We start from the raw sequence: 25,356 nt of genomic DNA, 5'->3' as shown, positions 1-25,356 counted from the left end.
AATGTCACTCCTGACCTTTTGGGCAGCTATTCCTCATCATTTAAATTTTTTGCATAATTACTAGCAATATGTCTCAGATACCTGTATAAACCTGGACATCAGTAACACTTTCGCATTTTATAACCAGCCATGGAAAGAAGTAATTCCTTTGCAGTTATCAGTAGTGGACACGACGTTTCCCCTGGATTGCAAGTTTTCTTGGGAAATGTGTCCCTTAGCAGTCAAATTATTTCTAGGATTTCTAAAAATATTAGGGAAGGTGCTCTTTAGAACATAAAAATAATACCTTTACTTAAGAATATACATACACACATTTAATAGAGGAGTGATGATTATTTTAATCTACTGCAAGGTGAACTCAGACTTGTGGGTAATGTGTCTTCAGGGGACAGACAGAGATCACACATCGCAGTGAATTTAAGGCAGCCATGAAGTCTCCGAAGTAGGTTTATGGTTTCTATAGATGTAAAGATTGAATCTACAGAGTCAATGCCCTCCATCCACCAGGCCTGCAGAGGTGTGGGGGTGGCACTGCACCCCTGACAGAACCAGAAGACCAATCTGCTGCACCCTAGAACCTGGAACAGACTGGAGCTCCAGTGCCGTGGAGCTGAGCTAAACCCTGTGCCATGGGATCTCCACCATTCACCAAGTTCTGCTTGCGGTGGCAGCATCTCACCCCACATCCCACTGTGGGGAGCAGGGGCTGAGCTCCACCTTCATCCTCATCAAAGAAAGGGAGGAAATACCTTCTGCCACAACTCAGCTGCGGTAAGAGAAAGGAAATCCACTACCAGCTGTGGCCCCCAGTCAGGAGAGCACAAGGACAGGGGACACCTGGGGAAGGACGTGGCTGCTTTAGCAGCAATAGACCCATCTCAGTTTTGACTGCTTGGGAAAAATGCCTGAATAAACCTCCTTTGGTTGCCAATAGTTAATGACAATTCCTCTCCTCACAATGGCCTTGCAAATCTGTCTGTAGGAAAATGCCTTTTGTCTTGAGTTAAGATTGCACTAATTTAAAAGGCAAATGTACTTAATTAAAAAGGGCTATTCCATTACTCCTCACTGCCTCCTCGCCCCCGGAGAGGGAACCTCTTGCCCCGGGTCTGCGCCGTAAAGCCTCATCTCCTGGGTTTAATGAATCAGCAAATTCAAACTTTATTTACAGGAAAGGACTATATTTTTTTTCTTCTTAAGTACCAGAAATTCTGGGAACAGCCAGTGTAGGTAGTGCTAAATATCTGATCAATTAGGCCCAGAGATGCCAGTGTGGGACTGTCCAAACACGCCTCCTGTGGCTGCTCCAGGGGGATCATGCACTTCAAACGCTTCCTCACAAAACACAGTGCAGTTGGATGATCCAGAGGACTCAGCCATGAATAATTAGCAAATTGCCATTCATTATTCACTTTTTGGAACCACTGCTTCTCTGCATTTTTCCCGCAAGGCTCCAACTTTCTCTTTTACAGCTGCTGCATTTATTATTAATAGCTGGATCTTAGACATGGCCAACAACTCCTCAGTTAGGGAGACAATAAATTCCAGTATGTTCTCGGGATTTGGGATATTCATAACCCCTCAGACACGAGGATCTTCTGCAAACTGATCTGGCTGCCTGTCCCCAGGATAAAAACAGCTCTAAGTGTCCCTGCTGCATGTCTTCTGGCCCTGGGGACCAGCCAAATTCCAGATAAGTTCTCCTACTGCCTCATCACCCCATGGGCATCTTCTGGGACAGCTCCATTAACATCCCATCTCCTTGGCTCAGTTCATGTCCCAGCCACACAAAGTCAGCTTGTACCTTGTCCTGACACACCCTGACCTCCTTCATGACTTTCTGGTAGCTCAAGGTTGCCTTGATGGATCACAAAAACCCAGAGCCTCTCCATAGCAGATGAAATAATCCTCATTCTGGTATCCTGGAGTTTTATATCTGCACTGAATTCAGACACCAGTAATGGAGAAGGGGCTTAGTCCTGTCCCTGAGTCCTGTCCCAGCTGTGCACAGTTTCCGTGTTATTTATGCATTACATATGTGCATAAGATGTGCAAAGAAAAATATACAGCTTTTCTAATACTGTGCCACACACATTATTGTTAAAAACCCCAACCTAAGAGCAGAAGGAAGCAGCCAAATGGCAACTTCCCAGCGATGCCGGACAAGGTGATGATACCAAAGCTTGCTGATACCCTGATACCAGAGGGCTGCTCTGTGCTCAGGGTCGAAGCTCAGGTATCCAGACTCAAGGGTTCAAGGGCTCCAGCTGTAGGGTTGTGACAACCTCTCCCATCTCTTCGCACACTTGTAGTGGTTTCCCATGGGATGGCAATGGGATGTGTGGTGGGGGTCCCAAATCACTGTACCACTGATGTTATTCCAACCATTTCACATAAAATCACAGAACCACAGAGTATGTGAGTTGGAAGGGTCTCACAAGGGTCATCCAGTCCACCCCTCAGCCCTGCACAGGACCATCCCCGAGAGTCACACCAGGTGCCCCAGAGGATCATCCAAACACTCTCTGAGCTCTGGCAGCCTTGGTGCTGTGACCACTGCCCTGGGGAGCCTGTTCAGTGCCCAACCACCCTCTGCAAGAAGAACCTTTTTCTAAGATCCAACCTAACCCTGCCCTGACACAACTTGAGGTCATTCCCTCAGGTCCCTGGTTCCCACAGAGCAGAGATCAGTGCCTGCCCCTCCTCTTTCCCTCCCCAGGAAGTTGTAACTGCAGTGAGGTTTCCTCTCAGCCTCCTCCAGCTGAACACACCAAGTGCCCTCAGCCGCTCCTCACACGGCTTCCCCTCAGGGCCCTTCCCCATCTCCATTGCCCTCCTCTGGACACTCTCTAATGGCTTCATCTCTTCCGTACATTGTGGTGCCCAAAACTGCACCTCAGACTGTATCTTTCCAATGCAATTACAGACGAAAACACACACTGAAATAAGTCATAAACTCTAATTTTTAACGCTTCTTTCAAGTAACATGATGATCAAATTACACTTAACCCTACATTTGACTACTGAATGTTGCAACCAGCCAGGAACTGCTCCCAGTTCCCTCGCACATACCTGAACCAGAACATATGTTCTGCTATCATTGCCAAAAAAATTTAAATGTAAGTAGAGCTTCACAAGAGAAAATTCTCTCTGAAGGATTAAGGAATCCACATTTAACAAGTTGCTACCCTGTGATTTTTTTTTGTGTGGTTATAATATTCCTAGATAAGATGCAAATTATCAGCAATGAAAAAACTCCACCAAATGGATTTTCATTTCCAATCAAAATCTAGATCACCACCTTTAGAAATCTGTTTTTTGACTATATTAAAAAAAAAATCATAGCATAAAATAAGACATTTCATCTTGGTCTTTCAGTCAAACCTCTGAGCCAACATCATCCCCCATTTGCTTCTTGAGGTCAGGATCAGACCCATATTTCAGCATTTTCTCTCAGACCATTCTGCTTCACATGTCCCATCTCTTTGATGATGGAGAACATCTATTCTTATGATTTGTAACAAGGTACTTGGTACTTACATGACATTTTCTGCATCCCAAAATGCTTTTTAAGGATGTCCCCTCACCATACAAGACTGATAATATCCTGGTAGCAGCTCAGAGATAGATTCAGCTCTGCTTTGTTCAAATGAAGCCAGACCTTCATTTTCCCTTCTCTGAATTGCAAATTTACCAAATTCCATCTCCTTCTGGCATAATATTCCTTTGTTTTCACTTGTATTTTTTGTTTAAAGTAAGTGCAATGTCGTTCCCCCGTTGTTAATGATTCCTCAAATATTAAATATATGGCAGCCAAGGCTTTGTGCTGTTTTCTGCCTATTACAGCTCTTCTGCAGAAATTTAGAATAACCTGACAATACACATCATACAGGGAATATGTTTAGAAGGAAGTTTCATGGTTAGAAAGCAATAACTGTAGGATTTAAGCAACTGAAAATGTACATTTTTGCTCAGTAAGGAGTATCTTCATGTGGAGAAAACCATGTAGGATATATTCTGAATTTTGTCTTTCAGTTTTATTCACTATCAGAACAGACAGTTCAGCACCAGAGTTCAACTCTGAACATCTTTGCATGCCATTAGCAGAAGGCTAAATATTCAGCAAAGATGAAGCGCTACCAATTCACAGATAAAAATACCTTCCAAACAGGACATCTGAGACCCATTTTAGGCAACCTCCATGCTGAAAATCCTGATGCTTTGCCTCTTACAATGCTTATTGTTTTTTTCCAAAGGATTTCACCTCAAGTCCTTTGAGACTTTCTTGTACCTGAGGCCCATGACCAACAAAGCGAGGTGTGAGCAGAGCTCCGGCACACCCCAGTTCTTCAGCTCAGGATATCCCTTGTTGGAATTCCTTGTGGAAAGTTCTAACCTTTGTTTACAGTGGTCCCGTAGGGATCTATCACTGCTCTTCTGAGCAGAAAGATGTTGCTGTGACAATTCTGCCTCTACCCCATGACGGCGGGTTGGGTTTAGCTGTGAGTTCTTTGACAGACTCATAACTCACTGATAGCCCCAAAACGTGCCAACACTTTCAGAGCAGAAACCCTCCTGCAGCATGGGATAATCAACCAGGTGCATCATTTCCAGTACTGAGGAACGCAATGGTATTTAGAGGGGAGAAAAGCACACGACTACTTTTTGGCTTTTGAATCCATGTCTGTGTAACAAACACCCATGAACATCGGCCACATGTCCACATTACTTACGGTTGAGAGGCAGGCTGGCATTGGTCGTCCCTAGCTTGTTGGTAGCGACACAAGTATAGTTGCCAAAGTGCTCTTCTGTCACATTGGTAACAGTAAGAAGTGATCTTGTACTATAATTTTTAATAGTGATTCCTTGTTGACCATTGATCAGTCTAGAAGGCAAAAAGAAAATGTCTATAACTCATATACCATAACCAAGATTTTCTTTTTTTTTTATATCTCTTTATTTTTCTTGTTTTACAGACACCACTGGCAGCACCACCAGCTCTTTGCAAGCTGCCAGTGTCATCTGCTGAGCAAAACTCCCACATTGGAGAGGTCACATGCAATGCTGGAGCTGGGAGTATTGAGGGGAAGAGTTGCCGCTCCCTGTGTGTCCTACAGCTGAAAGAAAATAAAGACCCACATTCCCTCCTGCCTTACCAGAGTGTGGGATAGAAGCTCTCAGATGGAGAGCTTAGATTGTGAATGAGGCAAATCCAACCGAAAATATAACACCCTCTTTAGGGCAGAGAAGTATTATGGTAAGTCTTTCAAAAAGTGTTTTCCAGACTTTGGAGTTTGTTGTTCCCACCACCAGCTGATCAAAGGTGAGGATTAGAAGCCAGAAATATGACTGTGGGATTCTGACCACAGTTTGTTTTACAGGGCTGCAAATTAGACTTGCAATTAGGAACATGTGCTGAGTCAGCAACCTGGGCAGGAATGAGGGAACCAAGTGCAGGAAGAAGCCAAATCAGGGATCTTTTCACTCAGCTTTGAGCTCCCTATCCCAAATTTCACAGGAACTGCGCAGGTGTTTTGGTATTGCTCCCAAAGCCATGTCAGAATCATTGCTGGTGCACCAGGATGACCAACTTAAATGGTGTTGCTGTAGGCAAACCACGTCTGATCAAACAAGGAGATGAAAAGGGTAACCATGTTATTAAAAAACTCGCTATGGTTATTACTCTTAATTCCTTATATTTCCCATCAGGAGTAGAGTTTCAGATTAAGAATACAATTTTTGCCTGCTATATTGGAAGATATAATGGTATATCCTGGGAATTAATACAATCTTCTACATTTCTGTCTAAAAGCCTTCAAAAATCTGTCATTAATTGCAATTCTGCATGTTGTGAACTGAACCCTCCTCATCGTTATGTGAATGCCTATCTTCCCACTGGATCACTACAGGCTGCTCACTCATGGGGACTTCTCTTCCCTGTGCTGCTTGTGTTGGTGTAGAGGACTCTGCTCCTCCAGCCCAAGGTTGGGGAGAGGAAATGGCAAATCCCATGGACACACAAGATTTTGCATGAAATGTAAAAGAAATGGGATTGAAGTGCCTGGTTTGGGGTGAGCACTCCAGCTGGAAGATTCATCTCTTCCTGTGCAAGGCAGAGGTTTGTCCATTCAGCCTATGCACATGGATGTTCCTCTAAACCCACCAATGTCCCTTCGCTTCCTGCCTCTCATGCAGACAATCCTAAGAGCCTCCTTCACTCCCAGACCCACCCATCACACCATGGTTCACACCCACTGACACTGGGAGGGCAGGAGCTGCAGCCATGGCCACCATCTCTTCCCGCTGCCTTCCAGGGTTTGATCCCTTGCCCCTCTCCCAGGGAAACTTGGGGTACTGGAATCACAGCTCCTTGTCCACCTATGGCTTGCTCTTTTTTGGGAGGGTGGTGAGACCCTGGCACAGGTTGCCCAGAAAAGCTGTGGCTGCCCCACTTCTGGAAGTGTCCAAGGCCAGGTTGGACAGAGCTTGGAGTAACCTGGGATAGTGGAATGTGTCCCTGCCCATGGCAGAGGGTAGGATAAAATGAGTTTTGAGGTCCCTTCCAACCCAAACCAGTCTGGGATTTCATGGTTCCTGGCTGCTCTTTCCAAGCCACCTCCACCCCTTTGGCCCATAACCACAATTTGAACTACAGCATCTCTATTTTACAGTTGTAAGGTTTAACTCATTTTTTTTATCCAGAAAACATTGCAGGGGGGGAAATTTTGCTGTCCCCATGCCCTGTAAGGGGTGACATTTGCCTCAAAAATAACCACATCTGCTTTTTGTGACCTGCTGTCTCCCCAGGCTGCCGAGAGGATGAGATCTGTGGGTGCCAGCTCACAACCCTTTTCCTCTTAGTCCTGCCCCTCCTTCCTCTCCCACTTCTCCCACATCACCGTCCCTCCATGTCCCTGCTGGAAGTGGCTGATGCTGGCAGCCAGGACTGGAGGTTCTGGAGTAAATGGAACTGGGTAGATGTGCATATCAATAAGCCAGGCAATTAATGGAGCGAGGAGCTGGCATTAGTTTGCATAAACTCAGCAGTTCCGAGGGTTTCTATTTGCAGTTGTGAGAAGCAGATGCTTTTACTTTTAAATTAATTGCTCCCGTGAGCTGCTCGGCTTCGTTTATTGACTGAACACACATTTATCACTTGTCTGGGTTTCACTGAGCTCTTTCCCAGCCTGGAACAGCATTTTAAGTTGTGCGCAGCTGCCCCACGTGTTCCTTCACCTTTCTGCTTTGCACCAGTTAGAAAGGGAAGAGTGATCTCCTTTTTATTCCAGAGATTACTCCCACACATCCAGAGCTCATGCATCAGTGCCAGCCCCCGGGGGGAGCCTGCCTTTGGTTTCAAATTTGAATACCTTCACCTTATTATAATATATTAAGCCATTATAATGAGTTTTGTTATTTCAAATGTGTGTCTTGTTTGCTTTGAGAAGGAAAAGGGAATTAATATTTTAATATTTTATTTAGGTGACTTTTTGGCTTCTTCCCTGTGGCTGTTTAATGTCTGAGATCTAATTTCTGTGTAACCCTAAACATAACACACTGAACAGACGTGGATTTTGGAGTTGGCACAGTGAAGTCATTCTCCTCTCCACCGGGAATCCTGCTACAATTTTAGAAGCCACACACATTTATAAAGCCCCATCCCTGGAGGTGCCCCATTCCTGGAAGTGTCCAAGGCCAGGCTGGATGGGGCTTGGAGCAACCTGGGACAGTGGAAGGTGTCCATGCCAATGGCGAGGGTGGGACTAAATGGGTTAAAGATCCCTTCCAGCCCAAACCATTTGATGTTTCTATGATAATTTTAAGAGGTTTTTACTAACTTCTCCCCCAAATTTTCTGTCTCTTCCCAGTTTACCCCACCCTGGGCACCAGCACCTGCAGAGAGTTACCCAACAGCAGCCCTCGGGAACTCAGTGATAAGGCAGAATTAGCCTCTCTGCCTCAAAGACTAATATTTTTAACTTAATGCAGTCTGTTAAAGCCTTTATGCTTAGCTTTAATGACTATTTTGTGATAAGATGATCCCTTGAGTCTGGAAATGGTGGGTTTGGATTTACATTAATCTAAGTAACAACAATACAGTTTACAGGCCGAAAAGGCTTGTTTCAGACACTGAACATACATTTAGGGTTTCAGATGTCCAAAAATACAAGTCCCAGTCCAAGTGTATCTAAAGCAAATGGGATTCTCTCTATTCTGTTAACAGAAAATACAGGAGAGTGTGCACTCCCAGGGGATAAATGTAGTCCCGAAGTACAGCTGCAAATTATCTGCCTGATAATGTAGATGCTACTCTGAGCTACCTCTAAGAACTTTGCATTAAACCAATGACTGAGCTGCTCAAGGCTCATCTTGTGCTGGCTGCCCATTATCCAGAGGGAAAGGGGATATACTGAAGGAAAAAAAAAGTGTGTATGGATTTCCTTCCTTCCTGCAAGTGAAGGGAGTTCAGAGACCCCCAGCACTTTTGTAGTCATCTGCCAACAACAGTTCATAAAATATCCTGAGTTGGAAGGGACCCACTAGAATCATCAAAGTCCAACTCCTAAAAAGGATGGAGCGTTAGATTTAACACAACATTTGAGCAGCAAGACCCAAAAGGACAGTACAGTTCTTGCTGAGGTGAAACACCAACTGAAACTGAGACAGAAGCACAACTCTGGTGTCCTGAAATGCTCTGCTTCATTTTTCCTGCTGCTGCCTTGGCAGTGAGTGCACTCACGGGAAAGGAATTTGGTCAGTGTTATAAATAGAAAGGTGATTAGCACGCTGGAAAGGGTTGATTGAATCCAGAGTGCTAAAACTGCGCTGAAATATTTCCTACACAAAATATATTCCTGCTGCAACTCTCCCCAGGATGAGCACAACACAACAGGCATCTGTGCAAACCGGATGCAGTTGAATTTTGCCAACAGAGGAAAACAAGTTACTGTCATATAAAGGTCAGGTTTTAGAGAATGTTTTGGGATAGGGTGAAATGCAAAGCTGCGACTGCTCAGCAAAGTGAAGGGAGAGGAGGAGCAGCTCCTGCTGAGGGAGGGGAGCAGCTGAGAAACGAGCTGACAGATGGCTCTCTGTGAAAAAGGGTCATTAATATTCTCCTGTCAGCTCCCAGGTTTAGGGGGATGTTTGAATTGAGAAACCTAACACTTGGAAGCTGGGAAGTTCCAAAAGCTTGACACTCAGTTACAAGGCACAACATCCACTTGCTTTTGCATAGATATGTGAACCTAACAGAAATAAGCTCTTGGACAACCCAAGAGCTGAAAAACCCAATGTCCTACTAAAAATGGAAACTATCTACCTGTTTAATGAGCTGGTTTTAAAATAAAGCTGACTCTACAGAGATGCCTGTTACCATTCCATAACACTAGTGACCTGGAAGTGAAGCTGGCTGCAAACAAACCCAAAGCACAGAATCAATTTTTAGGGCTTAAGCAAGGAGCACTCCCTGGACCCACTCTTGGATGCAGTGACCTGCAGAGCTCTGTGGAATACAGACCCACGGTCTAGACCACCAGTGACACAACTGGGTGAAAATCCATACACAGGAAGATTTGTTTGAAAGTCTTGCTCACGAAACAACCTTTCCACCCCAAAACTCACAGCAGGAAACCTGGGAAGATGAATTAAAAAAAAAAAAGTCCTTTTAGTAGCTTTTTCAGTGCCTTTTTTTTTTTATTATACTTAAGAGGCTGTAATTACTAAAGCACATTTGAATGTTAGGCTCGTTATGGCATTTATCACTCTCAGAGCCCAGCACAGCCTGTGTCCAGAGCAGGAAATACAACCACGAGGATACTGAGCTGTTCCCCCAGTACTGCACAGCCAATGCCTCCAGGTACCCACTGCTGGAGCTCGGCATTGACTGCAGGCCAGGCTGCTGGACTTGTCACCATGGGGACAACCCCAGCCTGGCGGTTCCTCTCTCTTCCACCCTGGTCCCCGCAGGCAGGCGGCAGCACCGGCTACTTACTTCCTCTCTCCTTTGTACCACTCAAAGTTCGGGGCAGGAACTCCTGCACCTTCGCACCGTATCAGGCCGTTCCCTCCAAGCACCACACCGCTGGATTTAAGTTCCTGAATTGTGGGGGCAACTGAAAGAAAAGAATTGTAAAATGGATGTTGGCATCTGGACACGCAGATCATTCAGCGCCGCTGCTCCTCGGCGCGCTCGGCCTGGCATGAGTGGTCTCCAGCTTGGTTCACATTCAACCACGTTTGCTTCCAGCAAAGTCAAAATCACCCCACACAGCAGGTTCTGAGATCTGTCCTATGTGTTTGGTGTAAAAACACAACTGAGACATGGAGAGATATTAATCCAATTCTGAAAAAAAGCTGGTTGTCCAACAGTTACTCAGTGTAAGCCACAACTGTAAGCATTAGTGTCATACAAGATGTATGTAAATCCTGGGAATTGGAAAGGAGCACATGGAACTCCAAGAATGGTGCACTGAGAGGCTCCCACTGAGCTCAGTTGAAGAGTCCCTGGCACTGGGAGGGTACAGCAGTGCCCAGGCCATAAGGGCCCCAGTTCCAGCACCTCTTACCTCCTGCATCATGGCTCCTGTAAACAGCACACAAACCCCAGAGCTCAGGTGGCCTTTGAGTCCCTGTTTTGCATATTTAAAAAATAAACCTTCAGGATGGTGAGCCACCCATCAACCTCACAGAACAGTGACTCTCCCAGCATTGCACTGGATATAACGTTGTTTTAGTAAATGTATTTTGTGTTTTTAAATAGTAGACATTGTAAATAGTAATGAACATTTTGAGCTTAGAACCACAGATACAAATAAAGATAAAAAGCCATTGTCAAGTTTTCCAGTTGCCAGCAAAAGGCAACAGTGAGCTGAAAATAAAACACAGCAAATTCTTCAGGAAAGAGATTATCAAAGGGAACAACTGCCTCCCCCCTGGAATTTCTTTTATGTTTTCTAGTTTGATACAATAATTTATGTACATCATCAAAACACTATAAAAACCAAACCACAGAACTTATAAATAAAAATCTGTTTACTTTTTCCCAAGCAGTTTTCCAGATGTTGCTTCAAGGTGTTTATGTTCATGTAGAGCTCTGACTGCCTCACGTCTGCTTCCTGCACCGTCTCACCCACTGTTCATTGTCTACGTGGTTGTGGTGCATTCCCACCCCATCTTCAGACCTGATCTCAGCAGCTCTTGATAAACCTTGACCAAACCATCTGAGTGCTGAAATATCCCTTGACTGTCCCAGTGGAGCCTGAGACACTCTCTGATCCCACCAGGAGCTCGTGCATGGTACGGGTGGGAACAGTTAGAATCAAGAGGGGAATTTTCAATAGGTGCCTTTACACACCTGGAAACAGGAGCACACAGGGCTTTACCCCCATGCATGGGAATTGATTCTGGGATGAATGTTCCTGTCCCAAATCCAGACTTAAGGTATTTTTATAACTACAGCAAACCTACTGAATCGCTTTGTAAATGTTAAAGTGCTCAGTGATTCAGTGCTGCTAAACCCTTTGGCAGCGTTATCTTTGCACCCATACCCTTTGCGCTCCCTTTTGCATTCCCAGCTTCTGTGTAAGTCATTCCAAATGGCTTCTGATCTGATCTTCCTGTGTGTGCTTTAACCTGGGCAGTAACAGAGCAACTCCTGACACCCAACTCTGTAAAGTCACATTTTCACAAATTTAAATTAAACCTGCTTTTGCCAATACCTTTGATGGTGTTTCTTTAAAAAGCCAAACCCTTCATTTCTGACACAATTTATGAGATCTGACTATTTTACACAAACCTGCCACTAAAGAAGCATCAGGTCTACGACAAAACAGTGATAGGCAGGTTCCCTCATCACATACCTGATGATTACAACAAACCAACCCAGAAACTCATTAATTTTCAACTGGTAACATTAAAATTTCCAGGAGATAGTAAGTGTTCAAGCAATTTGCAGGACTACTTTTGCATAATGTGCATAGGAAAAAATACAGATTTGTTTTGTTACTCCATAAAAATAACAGAGACATGTAATGCATTCCCACTCCTTCACTCAAGTTGTATGAGAGATGTGACCACTGGAAGAGCAAATAAGAGATAAGCAAAGGCCTGAGTCACATACAAAGGCTTTTTTCCTAAAACGTACCACCTTCATGCTACCTCTGGGTCTACTCACCTTTTGCTTAGTGTTCTGTGTGTTTCTTAGGGTTTTTTTGTTTGTTTGTTTTTGTGTTTTGTGTTTTTTTTTTTCCTTTGGATCGTTGGATGCTTTTTACATAATGCAGAACATCACTGACAATATGTTTTAAAATGAAATGATGCATAAAAATGTACAGCTTGCTGCTCCTTCTTCAGGCAGGAGCCCCAGGCCCTGTGCTCTCAGTGCAGCTGGGAAGGGATTTCAGCTGCATCCCAGCTACAAGCAATGATTCCAGGCTTTGCTATCTGGTGAGGCTTCTGCTTGGAAACTACTGGAAAATTTCTAAAGAGGGAGTTTTCTTAGATCTTGCTTTCAGAAAGATTTTGGATTCTGTTTCTTCAGAATAAGAATTAAAACCAATGTTCCCTGCTCCAGGAAATCCCTAGTTAATACAGGTATGGAAGCACAACCCGGGGATCGCTTGGAGCCACCATCCTCTTGGATTTATCACTGTCAGGTTATTTTATTGCTCTTAGTCTGATACAGGTGTGTTCCTGCAGCACTGATTAGAAATGAGCTGAGCCAAAAATCCACCAGACCCACCTGCTGCCATGGGGCTGGAAGATTGAGATACTCCAACTGAAATCACACAACCAAAACCTGCTGCTCTCACTGCCAAGGTCTGCTTTGGAAAAGGAAGAGACAAACTCCTGGGAGAGATTCTTAGGTCATCCCTATTATATATTTGTATATTTTAATGTAGGTTTTTTATGCAATCAAAAAGACTCATATTTGAGGAGATATTTGAGAGCTGATTTCATTGCTGTCAGTCAAGTTGCAGCTGTTGGCATCCCCTGAGGTGTGGAACAGGTGAGGCTCCAGCTCCAGCCTCCCCTCAAACACCTACAACTAAAGCCTTTACTGGTTTTCCCCTCCACAAGTTCTGTGGGAAGAGATTCCCGCTATGTTGCAGACACAGCCTTGTGTCTGAGTACTTCAGTATTAATAACAACAAACAAGCCAGCAAGAAAGTAATACCTTGTCTCAAAGGTACAGAGCATCAGGAGACAGGAAAACCTCCTCCTGGCAGAGGCTGCAGGAGGAGGGAAGGGGCTGAAGTCCCCCCCGAGTTCCCAAGGTGGGGATTATCCCAGACAAGTCAGGGGGCTGACAGAGACACTGCAGTCAAATCTAACAGTGATGTTAAGAAGAAAACCTTGTGCGAGACTAATAATTTTAAACATATTTGTCATTTTTATATCTCCTAAATAATGGTTATATAAAATAATGGAGAAAAGAATACGATTACTATAAATCTGTCAGCAGCACTGGGCTTCTGTGGTTCATGTTTGTAAGTTTAGCCTCCTTTAGTGAATCCTTGTTTAATCCTCTCCCATGGTTCAACCCTGTGGAGAAAGGTTCTTAAAACAAATGCCTAATTTCTGACTTGGAAATACATTACAGGAATTTATTTAATATCAGTTTCTCAAATCTCTGTGAGTGCTTTGCTGGGAAAGGTTCTTTGGAGAGGGTGTCAGAGTCGTGGCTGCACTGGAGCTTCACCAACACCCTTCACGTCTGTCCCTGTGTGAGATGGCTCAGGAGGGAAGGCTGGGCTTGAGCCAAAATACATATTTATTATTCCCTAGAAATACATATTTATGTATCCCCACATGAGGGATCTGTCAGGAGAAGTGTGTGAGTGAGAAGAGTTGGACCCAACAGGCACTGGAGGCAATGCCAGATGCCACCCGGCTCACCAGGGGTTTGGTGTCATCGCGTGGAGCCCACGCAGGTCACCCTACAAAGCCCTGTGTGCAAGACCAGGCTGGACAGGGCTTGGAGCAACCTAGTCTAGTGGAAGGTGTCCCTGCCCATGGCAGGGGGTGAAACAAGATGAGCTTAAAGGTCCCTCCCAACCCAAACCTTTATATAATTCTGATTCTGCACATCTTTGTTCCCCAACACCTTTATGTGACTCAGGAGTTTGTGCTGGAAAACCACATTTTACAGCTTAAGTTCCATCCAGAAATTACTCAAAGTCCTGCTGAATCTGGTCCCCTCCCAGGCAGTTTCATTTTGCTTTTAAATGCCTAAGGCAACAGTTAAAACAATCCCTGTCATTCACAGGCACAGGGAACATGCTAAAACTCCAGCTAGAGCAGGTTTCCCCTTTTTACATTTTAATGAGCATTGGGACTTTTATGCACATTAGTTATGTTGCCCTAATTACTCATTATAATTCTAATGTGCATTTTATATTTAATTACAATGCTTATAAAGATTTGGTACGGACAGTAAATTATTATAACTAGCATGTGCATAATGATTACGAGCTGAATTTATTAACTTTTACGTGAGCATTCAGGGCTGGCAACTTCCAATTTCACCTTTGTAAGCACCCATATTGTCTGATTAAACTAACATTTTTGTGGCATTAATTGTAAATGTCAAAAAAAAAAGTAAGTCTTTTATTTTCCTAGTTTTCATCAGCTTTTAATTTGGTATCCTAATGTCAGCTTTTGTTGCTTTCCAGGATGTTAAGATAAAAACTTAGGTAAGAAAACGGGTTTTGAGATCTGTTTTGCTGCTCAGAAAACCAGATATCAGCAATATTCAAATATATTCATTTAGATATTTGTACACATGCAGTGTTTTACCAATACAGTAACAAGTCTTTACAAGTGAAACAGTATTACTTGTGCTTTAGATAATTAAGATGGGCTTTTGACAATCTAGATTGTTTAATTTTGCTAATTTATTCCGAGCATCAGTCCTACCTATTCCCAAAATAATGGAATGGTTTAATAAATGGCTCTTCACATAAAAAACTTCCTTGCTGAGCAGAAACATTTGAGAGACATGCCTGTAACAACCACTGGGCTCAGCAACTAACAAGCTTATTTATTCCATCTTTTCTTGACGACTTATCAAAACACACAGATTCAGTGGGATCTTGACTTGTATATGCACATAAATTTTATATGCAAATGTACAAGATATTGGTGAGAATTTGGTTCTATATGTAACCCAGCATCTCTTATGTGCTTTTCATGGAATCCTGGAATGGTTTGGATTGGAAGTGACCTGAAAACTCACCCAGTTCCACCTCCTGCCATGGGCAGGGACACCTTCCACTATCCCAGGTTGCTCCAAGCCCTGTCCAACCCGGCCTTGGACACTTCCAGGCATGGGGCAGCAACAGCTTCACAGGGCAACCTGTGCCAGGGCCCCACCACCCTCACAGGAAGAATTTCTTCCTAATCTGAGATCCAAATCTCTCTCTTTCTTCAGCTTTCCCTTTCCCATTTAGGATTTCCCTTTACAAACGCTATGATGTGTTTACTAACCAACTTCAGATGCTGGTTAAACAACTGTGTAAATACCTTGCACTGTTGGGAATTAAGTGGATTCTCCTGCACTCTCTGTGTGGGATCTGCCTTGTCACACGGCACATGAATTTCCCAAAACATGTCCCTCCCTCAGCTCCATTATAACCATCCAAATCCCCGGCTGCTGTGCAATTTATGGGTTGGAATATAAAACCTCCCGGTGTTGAGAGAAAACTTAAAATCCACAAGTAATTGTTACGTGGGAGGAAAACATAAAAATCAGCAACACAAAATAATACTTAATAAATAGTAGTCTGGCAGACAGAAAGTCTTAACAATATGTTTTACGGGTATTTAAGGGATAAAAAAAGAAGAGGAAGAAACCTAATGAAACCTCCCAAAACCAGCAAAGCAAACAAAGACCTCGAGGGAGCTGGGAAAGAAAGGCGAGCTAGAAGAACTGCTTTGTTTCTCTGTCCATTGGGTTTTATCTCACTGCTTCATCTACTTAATCCTTCTATTTTCCAACAAAGCATTTTTCTCCTTATATTCCCTTGAATGCAGCTCTGTAAATGTATTTTTATCCCCTATTAAAGGAGTTGCTCTAGTGTGGGAACACAAACCCTCTCCTTGAGCAGCATCCAAGGATGGGTGAGCAGCTCCAGCCATGACCTGGCACATTCCTCAGGTGACCTGGGATCCCTGTGTGCACTACATGGACAAATATTTGTGTGTGAGCATTGACACATTGAACCCCTTTGGCTACACACCTGTCTGGAAGCAGCGCTGGCCCCTGTGGGGGGGATGCTCCCCTGCTCCCTTCAGCTGTGTCAGGGGAGGGTGAGCGGTAATGCCAACGTGTGTGGGGGGGACTAAAGGGGAAAAATGAGAACCCATATCCTGGAGAGGTACTGAGGAGCGAGGAGGAGGGAGGGGGATGCTGTCATACAGCTGGTGCCAATCCAGAAGGAAGAGCTGGCCGGGAGCCTAGGTGTGAACAAATACGAGCGCTTTTGCTTTGCTGTTTCTCTTCCTCTAAGGAAGATAAAAGCAATGAATTTCAACAAATTCCAGGAATTACTAAGTAGATCTTTTGGCAGTAAAGCTGAAGGGAAAATGAATTAAAGGAAGCTGGTAGTTTTCTAAGCAAAGAAAGTTTGGAACAAAAATGCAAAATCCCTCACAGTAGCTCAGAAATGCAGGAAGGGACCCACTGTGGTCCCAGCAGACCATGGACAGGAGCCAAAGCACAAGAGTAGATGAGGCAGGATGGAGACACCAAAGGGAGGGAGAAATCACTCCCTAGACACCTTCCCAGAATGAATGAAAAGTAGCCCTGTGCTCAGTTCCCCCTGACTGGTGCCCAGACCCCTAAATGTGCACAGTGGTGCCTTTCTGTGCCACTACCTTGCAGCTTGGCCCCACCAGGTCACCAATCACACACCTGAGCACTGGACCCAGCTCTGGGGACCCATGGCTCTGACAAGAAGCCTTTGGGGGACAACTTTCTAACTAATTTAACATCCTCCCCATGGACATTTTTTCTCATCCATGTTTCTCCAACTTGCACCTGTAAGCACCACACCCCAAAAACTTGTGACATGTGACATCTTCTGCCTTCCCCTGTGATAAATGGGAATTAGTGAGACAGTGTGAAGTGCTGTTGATGAACTCAGGATGGCTGTTACCTTCCTCAGGGTCTCCCCCAGGTACAACCACATCTTGCTACAGCTCTCACACATGTCTGGGGACGTGTGAGCAGACGGCCAGTCAGTCCCCTCTGAGCATCAGACACCAGGGGCTCAGTGTTAGGACCCTGCCTAGCCTTTCTAAGGTCTCAAAAATAACATCTTTATCCTCATTTGCTTCATGTAGATATTTGATGACATTTATTGTCCTCACCTGATGACTTCAGATGATAATTAGCCCAGAAATGCACAAGAGATGTGTTATCTAGAACAAACCACTGCTTTATGGCCAGGCACTACTGTGGGTTCAACTGGAGTGCCAAAAGTTCAGGAAAAAAGAAGGAACTGGGATTAGTAGAGCTGGAAAAGGTGATTTACTAGGGATATATTGCAGCTCTAGGTGTGCAAGACAGGAGGAAAAAGGGATCAGCTCTTCTTTTCTCCCTTATGGGCCAGGCAAGCCCTGAAGCACGATCTAAGGCTGGTAAGATACTGCAGGAAGAAGTTGCTTAAGGAGACTGTCAAGGTGCTCTCTCCCTTTTCTTTTTATTTTAGAAGAAAAGGTTGACAACTTGCATACTGGATCTGAATGGACAGTACCACCAGCCTGACTCCTCAGTTCCTTCTCCAGGTGGAATTTTTGTAGGCTCTGAGATCCTGGGATAATTACGCATCAGAACCAATTCCTTTCCTCATTTCTGTGGATCCTGGTGTTATCTTTAAGGTTATAAGCCAGTTTTCATCACAAGAGGGAAAATAAGAAATGTTAATCTTCTTATGTTACAACAGTAATGAAATCTCCAGGTTAACGCTTGACTACAAAAACTGAGGTAAGGACTGGAAATGGAATTTAAAAAAAAATAACTGAAAAGACAGAAGTAGAACTTTTTTGCAGCGAACTTATCCCATCCACCTGGGCTCTGATTTGCTATATCCACATCCATACCAGAGGAGCCAGGTGAGCTCCCCAAAATGCTGTTTCCAAGGCCAGAACTCATTACTGCTGTATAATAAATGGAAGCATAAGTCAGAGTTAGCACTGAACAGATTGTTTGGGGTTGCAAAGACAGCAGTTGTCACAGCTTGACAGCTTTCTTGTTAGTGAATCAGCTTTCCTGACAGGCTTTTTGATTGAAAACCCCTGTTCGCTGACAGTGTGTTGGAGCTCATGTACATATGTAGCTCATGAAGAATGAGAACGAGCCATGAAAGGTCTCCAAGCTATTGCTATGGATTAAAAAGAAGTGAAGTTTACATAAAGGGAGGGTTTGGTTCCCCCCTCCTCAGTAATAGTGGCAGATGTGAGCTGATGGAAACAGGACCATGGACACCGTGAGGTGACAAAGACTAGTCACGTCCACAGGGGGTTCTGACTAAAAGCAATAAAGCCCCAGAAATCCTGACTGCTTTCAAATGCTCTCAGAAAAGTTCATGTCATTGAAAACAAGTTTTAGAATTAAAATCATAAAATTCCAACTCAGTGTAACTCTTGACAGGGGCTTCCCAGACCTCCTGAAAGCCCAAAGGGGAGAGTAGATACAGCCGTATTAATTTAAAAAGGAACTTGTTTACTCTGAGTGACATTTACTTTTCTCTTAGAGGCTCCATCTGTGTCCACGGTTTCAGTTGGCAGCTCCATGGGACAGGGATAGGTGGCTTCTGCATCCTGCAGCACACCCAAAATACCTGTGCAAACCCTCCATCACTGCATGGCCAAGTACTGCATGGGCTTTCTTGGGCATCTTCAATCAAACACAGCCACCTGCTTTGGACTTCTCCCTAAACACACAACCTGCACCCTTGTGGCACCAAAAAACCAGCTGGCCAAGGGAAAAACATTTTATTGAAGCAAATGCATCTCCAGGGTTATCATTCTCCCCCTCTCTCTGATCTGTATTGATTTATAAGATTATCCATATAAAGTAATTTCTTGCTCCTGTTTTGTGGTATTGAAACAGGTAAAAGCCAATGGATGGTGTACAATGGAGGCACTGAGGTCACCTTCTGTTCTGATATCGGAGCCTAAAACAAAGCATGTACATGATGCCAAGCTGGGAGAAAGCAGAGCCAAAATTTGAGAGCCACTGTTGAACACCAGCAACATCCAGGGTTTCCCAGTTTGTCCCAGTAGATTGTTTAATGTTCTTGTGACAACTGATTTCCAAAGCATTCCTCAAAAAGGGAAAACAGATCCCAAGTCAACATTCAGATGCAGATGCTTTACATGGGAAACCTGGAATACTGGGAGTTCCTTATTTAAGGAAACGGTTGCTTTGAAAAGTAATTCCTGATTTGTCCTGTTTCTCCAGACTCTCTTTTTGCCATCAGTCCCACCTGGTGCAGAAGCAGCTGAGCACCTGGATTTTGACACATCCGATATTACACAGAATCTTTTCCAAACACATTGGAGGTGGTACATTTTAAGGGAGTTTTTTCAACTTTGTGAACTGAATTCTTTAGTCTAGCACTATCATGATCTTTGTGCAACAGGTGCCAAATCAACACAGTCCGTGATGTTCCCTGTCTCTGGAAGTGTCTCACAGTCTGGCTGTGCCTGCGAGGCACAAACTTCCATCATAAAACCTTGTGTTTGCTCTGCAGCTCTAAGGTCCAGAAAAGGTCACTGCAGCCTCAAAACAGTTTGTTTTTGTTTGAGAAGAGGCAGAAAATATGAAGAGAACCAGTTTTATGAATTATAAAGCCTGAAAAGTGATGTTGGTAATTTTTCCTTTCTTTGTGTCAACAGCACTGCTTTGTTTGAAACTAGAAAAGCTCTTTAGAGCTTCTCAAGCTGCCTTAGCTCCAACCTGCTGCCTCTGCTGCACACTTGCTAACACCAGCCAACACCCCCTGGAGATATTAAATCTCATTTAGCCATGTCAGCAGGGAAAACCAGGTTGTACCAACATCCTTACAGCCTTAGCAGGGTCTGAGTGTCCTGGTGGATGCCAAATGTAGCTGGGGTAGGAGCCAACAGGGACTGTCCCACAGGGGGTCACACTGTGCCCACACACTCACAAGTTGTGCAAAGCACATTCCTTTCACACAACCATTTCAAACTGCAATTACTGGTCAAAAAAAAAAAATTAAAAAATAATCAAGGGATGGAGAGCTTCACTGCTCAGACTTGTCTTCCCATTATCCCACTTGGTGTCACCAGCTCTCTCAAAATCCCTTTGACTGTCACATCAAAGGCACTGCAAGGGACAAGGAAGACTCAGTCTTGGCCCAAGTGATAAGGAATAATATAATTACTAGGAGAAATATTGCTTTACAGTGTTTTGACTATTAGGAGAAATACTTTAAGTAATTGTTTTTGCTGAAGAGTGATCTGGGCAAGTGAACACTCATGGAAGCTGGAGAGCTCTCCATTAATTTTGGCTTCTACCTGTAGTCTCACACAGCCTGCTGAACACTCTAAATTGCTTCTTGAAACACAGGAGCTCTTTAGAGATGACTCATCTTCTATTAAAGCTTCAATTTTCACAAAACTGTATTTTAGCTGGTGTTCAGAGTGGGATCACCTGGAGAAGCTGGCAGCGGGAGAAAGCATCCACCCTAGGCAGGATCAGCATCCCGGGAGGGCTTTTCCTCAGCCACTCCCTGGCTAGCATTCCATCAGGTTGGGGGGTTAACACCCACCTGCAGGTGTGAAATTCCAGCACCTCTGAAGATGACAGGACCTGCATGCTGACTCTTTGGGGAGCCATACCCATGGAGAGGAGCATGTTCCTGCTGCTGCTGGGGCCAGGAGAAGGAGTTGCAAGAAAGGCAGCTTCACCAGACATGGATACACAGGGGTGTCCACAGTCTTACTGTAACCTTATTTTGGCCTTAACGTGACATCAAGAGTAGAAAAGTAGATTAAAACTATTAAAAAACCATTTCATTAAATTTTTTGCCCACTTATTCATGAGCTGGTCCCACCCTTTCGCCAACAATGTTCTGAAAGTTTCACACTAGTGTCTTCATAAAAACCATCAATAGATTTGATCACAATATTTTTCACTGATTTTAGAAAGCATGTCATGAGTGATTCATTATTCCACAGAATCTGTGAGATTGAAAAAGACCTCTAGGATCATCAAGTCCAACCTGTGACCGATCCCCACCTTATTACCCAGCTGGTAACAAGTCAGACACCTCCAGGGATGGAGACTCCACCACCTCCCTGGGCATCGCCTTCCAATGCCTGAACACCCTTTCCAGGAAGAAATTACTCCTGATGTCCAACCTGAACCTCCCTGGCAAAGTTTGAGCTCTTCTTACTGTGGTTCAGAGGTCAGTTTTGGAGACACTCTAACATAGCGAAGGGAGAAATTGTGGGTTTTTTTGTGGCTTAAACTCTTAATTTGCCTTTTGCAGCAGCAATGCTGTTGTTACACTAGAGTACCATCTCCTGTCCCTCAGAAGGACTGAAGCTGCCTCCCTGTCCTGCACCTTCAGCTGCCCCTGGCCAACCTGAGGTGCTGCTGGAGAGCAGAAGCCGCTCCCTTGCCTGGCTGCAGTCCCAGCACACCTGCCCTGCACCACGGCAAGCACAGGGTGTGCAGCCCCAACACCCCCTCACAATTCAAATCACTTGGCAGAGTTAAGCAGAGAATTTCTTTGAGAAGATGAAAAACATCCTCCTTATCTGTTGGAGAGAGATCTTGAGTACTAATGCTCCAACTCCTTCAAACACGAGCCCTCGTTCTGTGCTGCCAAAGCCCCCGATGATCTGCTGTGTTGGCACAAATGCCACCGATGTGGAGGAGCAGTATAATCAATTCTGTCATGCTTCAATATGAGCAGCATTTTTCAGAAATGTGCAGTAACCACACAGCAGTTTTCGGAACCTCAGCACAAACCATCACACCCCCCAAAGAAATCAATATTAATTTAGGAGCCAAATTGCACTCGAGTCACAAACTTTAACTATATTGTTTTAACCTGACTTCTGAAATGTTAATAAAAAATACAGAAAGGATATAGCATGACAAACATCACATTTACAAGAGGCTTCTCTCCCCACCAGCAAAGGGAAATATTTTCTTCAAACCAACTACATCCTTTCCCCACCCAACCAACTAAGGTGGCTTTAATTACAAGACCAGTTTTTACTGAACTGCTGTAAGTTGTTTTTCATTAAGTGTTACCATGAGATAGCACATCATGACTCCTTTAAGTGGTCTCAGTGATGAGAATGCCCTGCAAATTAAGTAAATAAGAATTCAATCCTAATGTCGACCAAAAATAACAACACCCTCCAAAGTAAACCCTGATTAATTTGTGCATGAGAAATAACTCAATTTTACAGGATAGCAGAAATTCTACAAAGTTCTTTATCTTATGCAAAACCTCTGTTGTTATTTGTATTGCTTTTACCTCGAATATTTGTTTGGCAGCCTCTGGACTGGATGACTGGACCCAAACCCACCTCTGCTGTTACTGACTTAAATCATGATCAAAGTTTTCATAAGGGCCATGCAAACACCTCATTTCCTTCAGCTGAGTGAGTTCTGTGTTCTCGTACGCTCAACCCACCAACACAGAAACTAATTCCAGTGTTATTCTTCCCCTCCCAGCTGTGTGAGATGTGCTGCAGGAAAAATGGCCCCTCCATCATTCCCCGGCAGCCTTCCTACAAAATTTTAATTGCAGCAGTATCTCAAATGGAAAAGTTATAACTGCTGAGCCTGAACATCTGTACAACAGAGAATCCCATTGTTAGAATTAGGTTATTATTGAACAATAACAGGAAAAACCAGTCAAGAGATGGTCTTTCTGGCCTGATACAGAAACCTCCACACCCCCTCCCTCCTGATCTGCCTGTGTTGCAGGCTGTCAGTGCATCCTTCGAGAAGTCAAGCCATAGTCCCCCAAAAGCACGCTGGGGAACAGGACTATTCCCCCATTCAAAATCGCAGAATATTCTGAGTTGGAAGGGACCCACACAACTCTGAGTTTGATCTTTTGCAATGGGTTTCAGATCAAAAGGAGTGAAGGCAGGACAGACTCTATTCCTTCCCCACGTCTGCAGCAGGTAGACCTGGGGAATGGAAACTCAAACTGAAAGGGGACCAATTCTCATAGCACCTTCCCACAGAAAACCAGGAAATTTGTGGCAAACAGAGCAGGCTGAAGTCATGCCTTGGGCACAGCTTAGACAGCCCAGGTCATCTCTTGCATCTGAAGCTTCTGCCCCAGGATGCAAGTCCTTGGTGTGCACCAGCATCCCCTCACCCACATGTCCCAGACCAAGGCAGCTCACACAGAGCAGGATCACATTCTGTAGAGCTCACACTGCAGTAAACCCCACTGACCCAGTAACAGAACCAAACAGAAACCAGGACTCAGATTTATAGGTGTCCCCAATGTGACTTGGAAGCCAAAAATCCCATTTTTGAAAGGTAACCTGAGAAAAACATAACCTTTAGGAAAACATGTTTCCCTGAAGGCAGTGAAACCAGATGCAGGAGGACTTTTAGCTTTTCAAAAGGTGATTTTGGCACTTCAGAAGGCCATTGCCAAGTTCAGTCTTCCTATACTTCACGTGGACCTCTTCAAACAGCCAGTGGGAATTGTGGTTGCTCAGACAGTACCTGCAATTTGCTCTCTGTAGTTACAGGATTGGGAAATATGTCTTGATTAAAGAGAGACTGACCTACACAATGCTGTTTTCCCACCAAGATAAAATATTTGTTATTAAATTTCAGGTCCTCTGAGGTTGTGAGATGCAGCATGCCAACCACAATCATGACTGGGAACTTCTGGTGGAGCAGCCAACGTGGTCCATGTTCTTCCCAGGCCGGTTAACAATCAACACGGCAAAAACAAGGAGCCACAGAAACACCTACAACTGTTCCATACATTGTCCATGTTGTTTTAAGAAAAAAAAGTGTTGCACTTATGAACAAAACCAAATTTATGTAGATTCACTGATTTCTTAATAAAAATTACTCCTGGGCTCCCAAAGCCAATGCTGACCATAACCCCCCAGTCCCAAATTTAGTTAGGGATATAAATATGGAGCTGCACATCTGTGGCTATTAAAAACTGAAAGAATCAGAGTTATTGATTTAGGCTTCAAGAGAAGCTTCCTCCTCTCTTAATATTAGAAGAAAGTGGAAATTAAATCTAAATTGCTCTGAGCAATTTTAGACTTGGTGCCAAAGCAGAGGAGGACAGAGACTTTCAGAAAATATGTGGGCATTGCCTTTATATGTAATAGTTTAATAATTTAACTGAGGCAATTTTCTTTCTTGAATCCAAACCTAAAACCTTGCCAAGAAAATGTTTTTCCTAGGTCAGGAACAGTTCATAGCAAGACACTTACTGGGAAAACAAAGTCACAGCAACGTGTTCAGATCTGAGGAGCCCCAACAAACGCTGAAGTCCAAGAATGGTCCCCCCCCAGTAGGTTTAAAGTTATGGATCTAATGAGGACAGAGTGGCTTTTAGAGCATGTGTAATTTCAAAGTAAAATCAGAGCATTACACATAATGTTATGCCAAGTGCCATAGCAACAGGAAGGCGACTTCTAAGAAATGCTAATGAGCTGAGCTGTTCTGCACAGCCCCAACCTGGCCAAGCGAAAACAAACACAGCACTTCAAATTCACTACAAGAAACTCACACATTCCTGCTAGAAAAATTCCCCAGTATAAAATACCTTATCAAACCATCACAGCAGGAAGGGGCACAGGATCCATACAGGAGACACCTCTGGAACAGCTTCATTGCTCCCCAAAAACCCAGTCCCACAGGACTGACACTGCCCTGGCTGAAAACCAGTGGCAGAACAGGGATGCTCAGGGTCCCTCTGCTCTGGACTTAAGCAGAACCACCACAACCCAGGGGATGAGGGACCTGCTCTAAGAACACAGACACAAGGTCCAGAAGCAGAGGAAAACTTGATGAAAATTAGGAAAAAAGCCCCCAAACCCCAAATTTAGATGATTTACTAAAGAACACAAAACACGTGCACAAAAAGGAAAGGGCAAACGAGACAGAATCATTACAAATACAAAATGTGACCAATCAAATGAGCACAATTCACGGGTTTATATTTCAGGTTGAGACAAGGAAAGAATAATACAGCAAGTACTTGAAAAAATCAAACTGATACACACCCAATTGGCTTAATGAGGTTCAGAAACTTATCCAAAAGCTGGATTAAGCAAATGCGGAGCTGCAATGTCATTCCTGAGGTGTGG

General features: G+C 44.0%; 1 protein-coding gene across 2 annotated transcripts in view; it reads right to left on the bottom strand.

The window, feature by feature from the left end:
• The window catches only part of NEGR1 (neuronal growth regulator 1), a 214,475-nt gene that overhangs the window by 45,133 nt on the left and 143,986 nt on the right, over positions 1-25,356 (bottom strand). For both annotated transcript variants that reach the window (XM_027891061.1, XM_027891060.1), the window contains exons 5-6: positions 9,995-10,115; positions 4,734-4,885 (exon numbers count right to left, since the gene is read on the bottom strand). In XM_027891061.1, the coding sequence (XP_027746862.1) occupies positions 4,734-4,885; positions 9,995-10,115 (273 nt within the window). The remainder of the gene's footprint in view (positions 1-4,733; positions 4,886-9,994; positions 10,116-25,356) is intronic.

This window comes from Empidonax traillii, unplaced genomic scaffold (genome assembly GCF_003031625.1).
Source record: "Empidonax traillii isolate 1590-97213 ecotype Southwest subspecies unplaced genomic scaffold, ASM303162v1 scaffold309:size1915965, whole genome shotgun sequence".
Taxonomy (NCBI): Eukaryota; Metazoa; Chordata; class Aves; order Passeriformes; family Tyrannidae; genus Empidonax; species Empidonax traillii.
The sequence above is the reverse complement of the archived record's forward strand: the minus strand, read 5'-3'. Positions and strand labels throughout refer to the sequence as shown.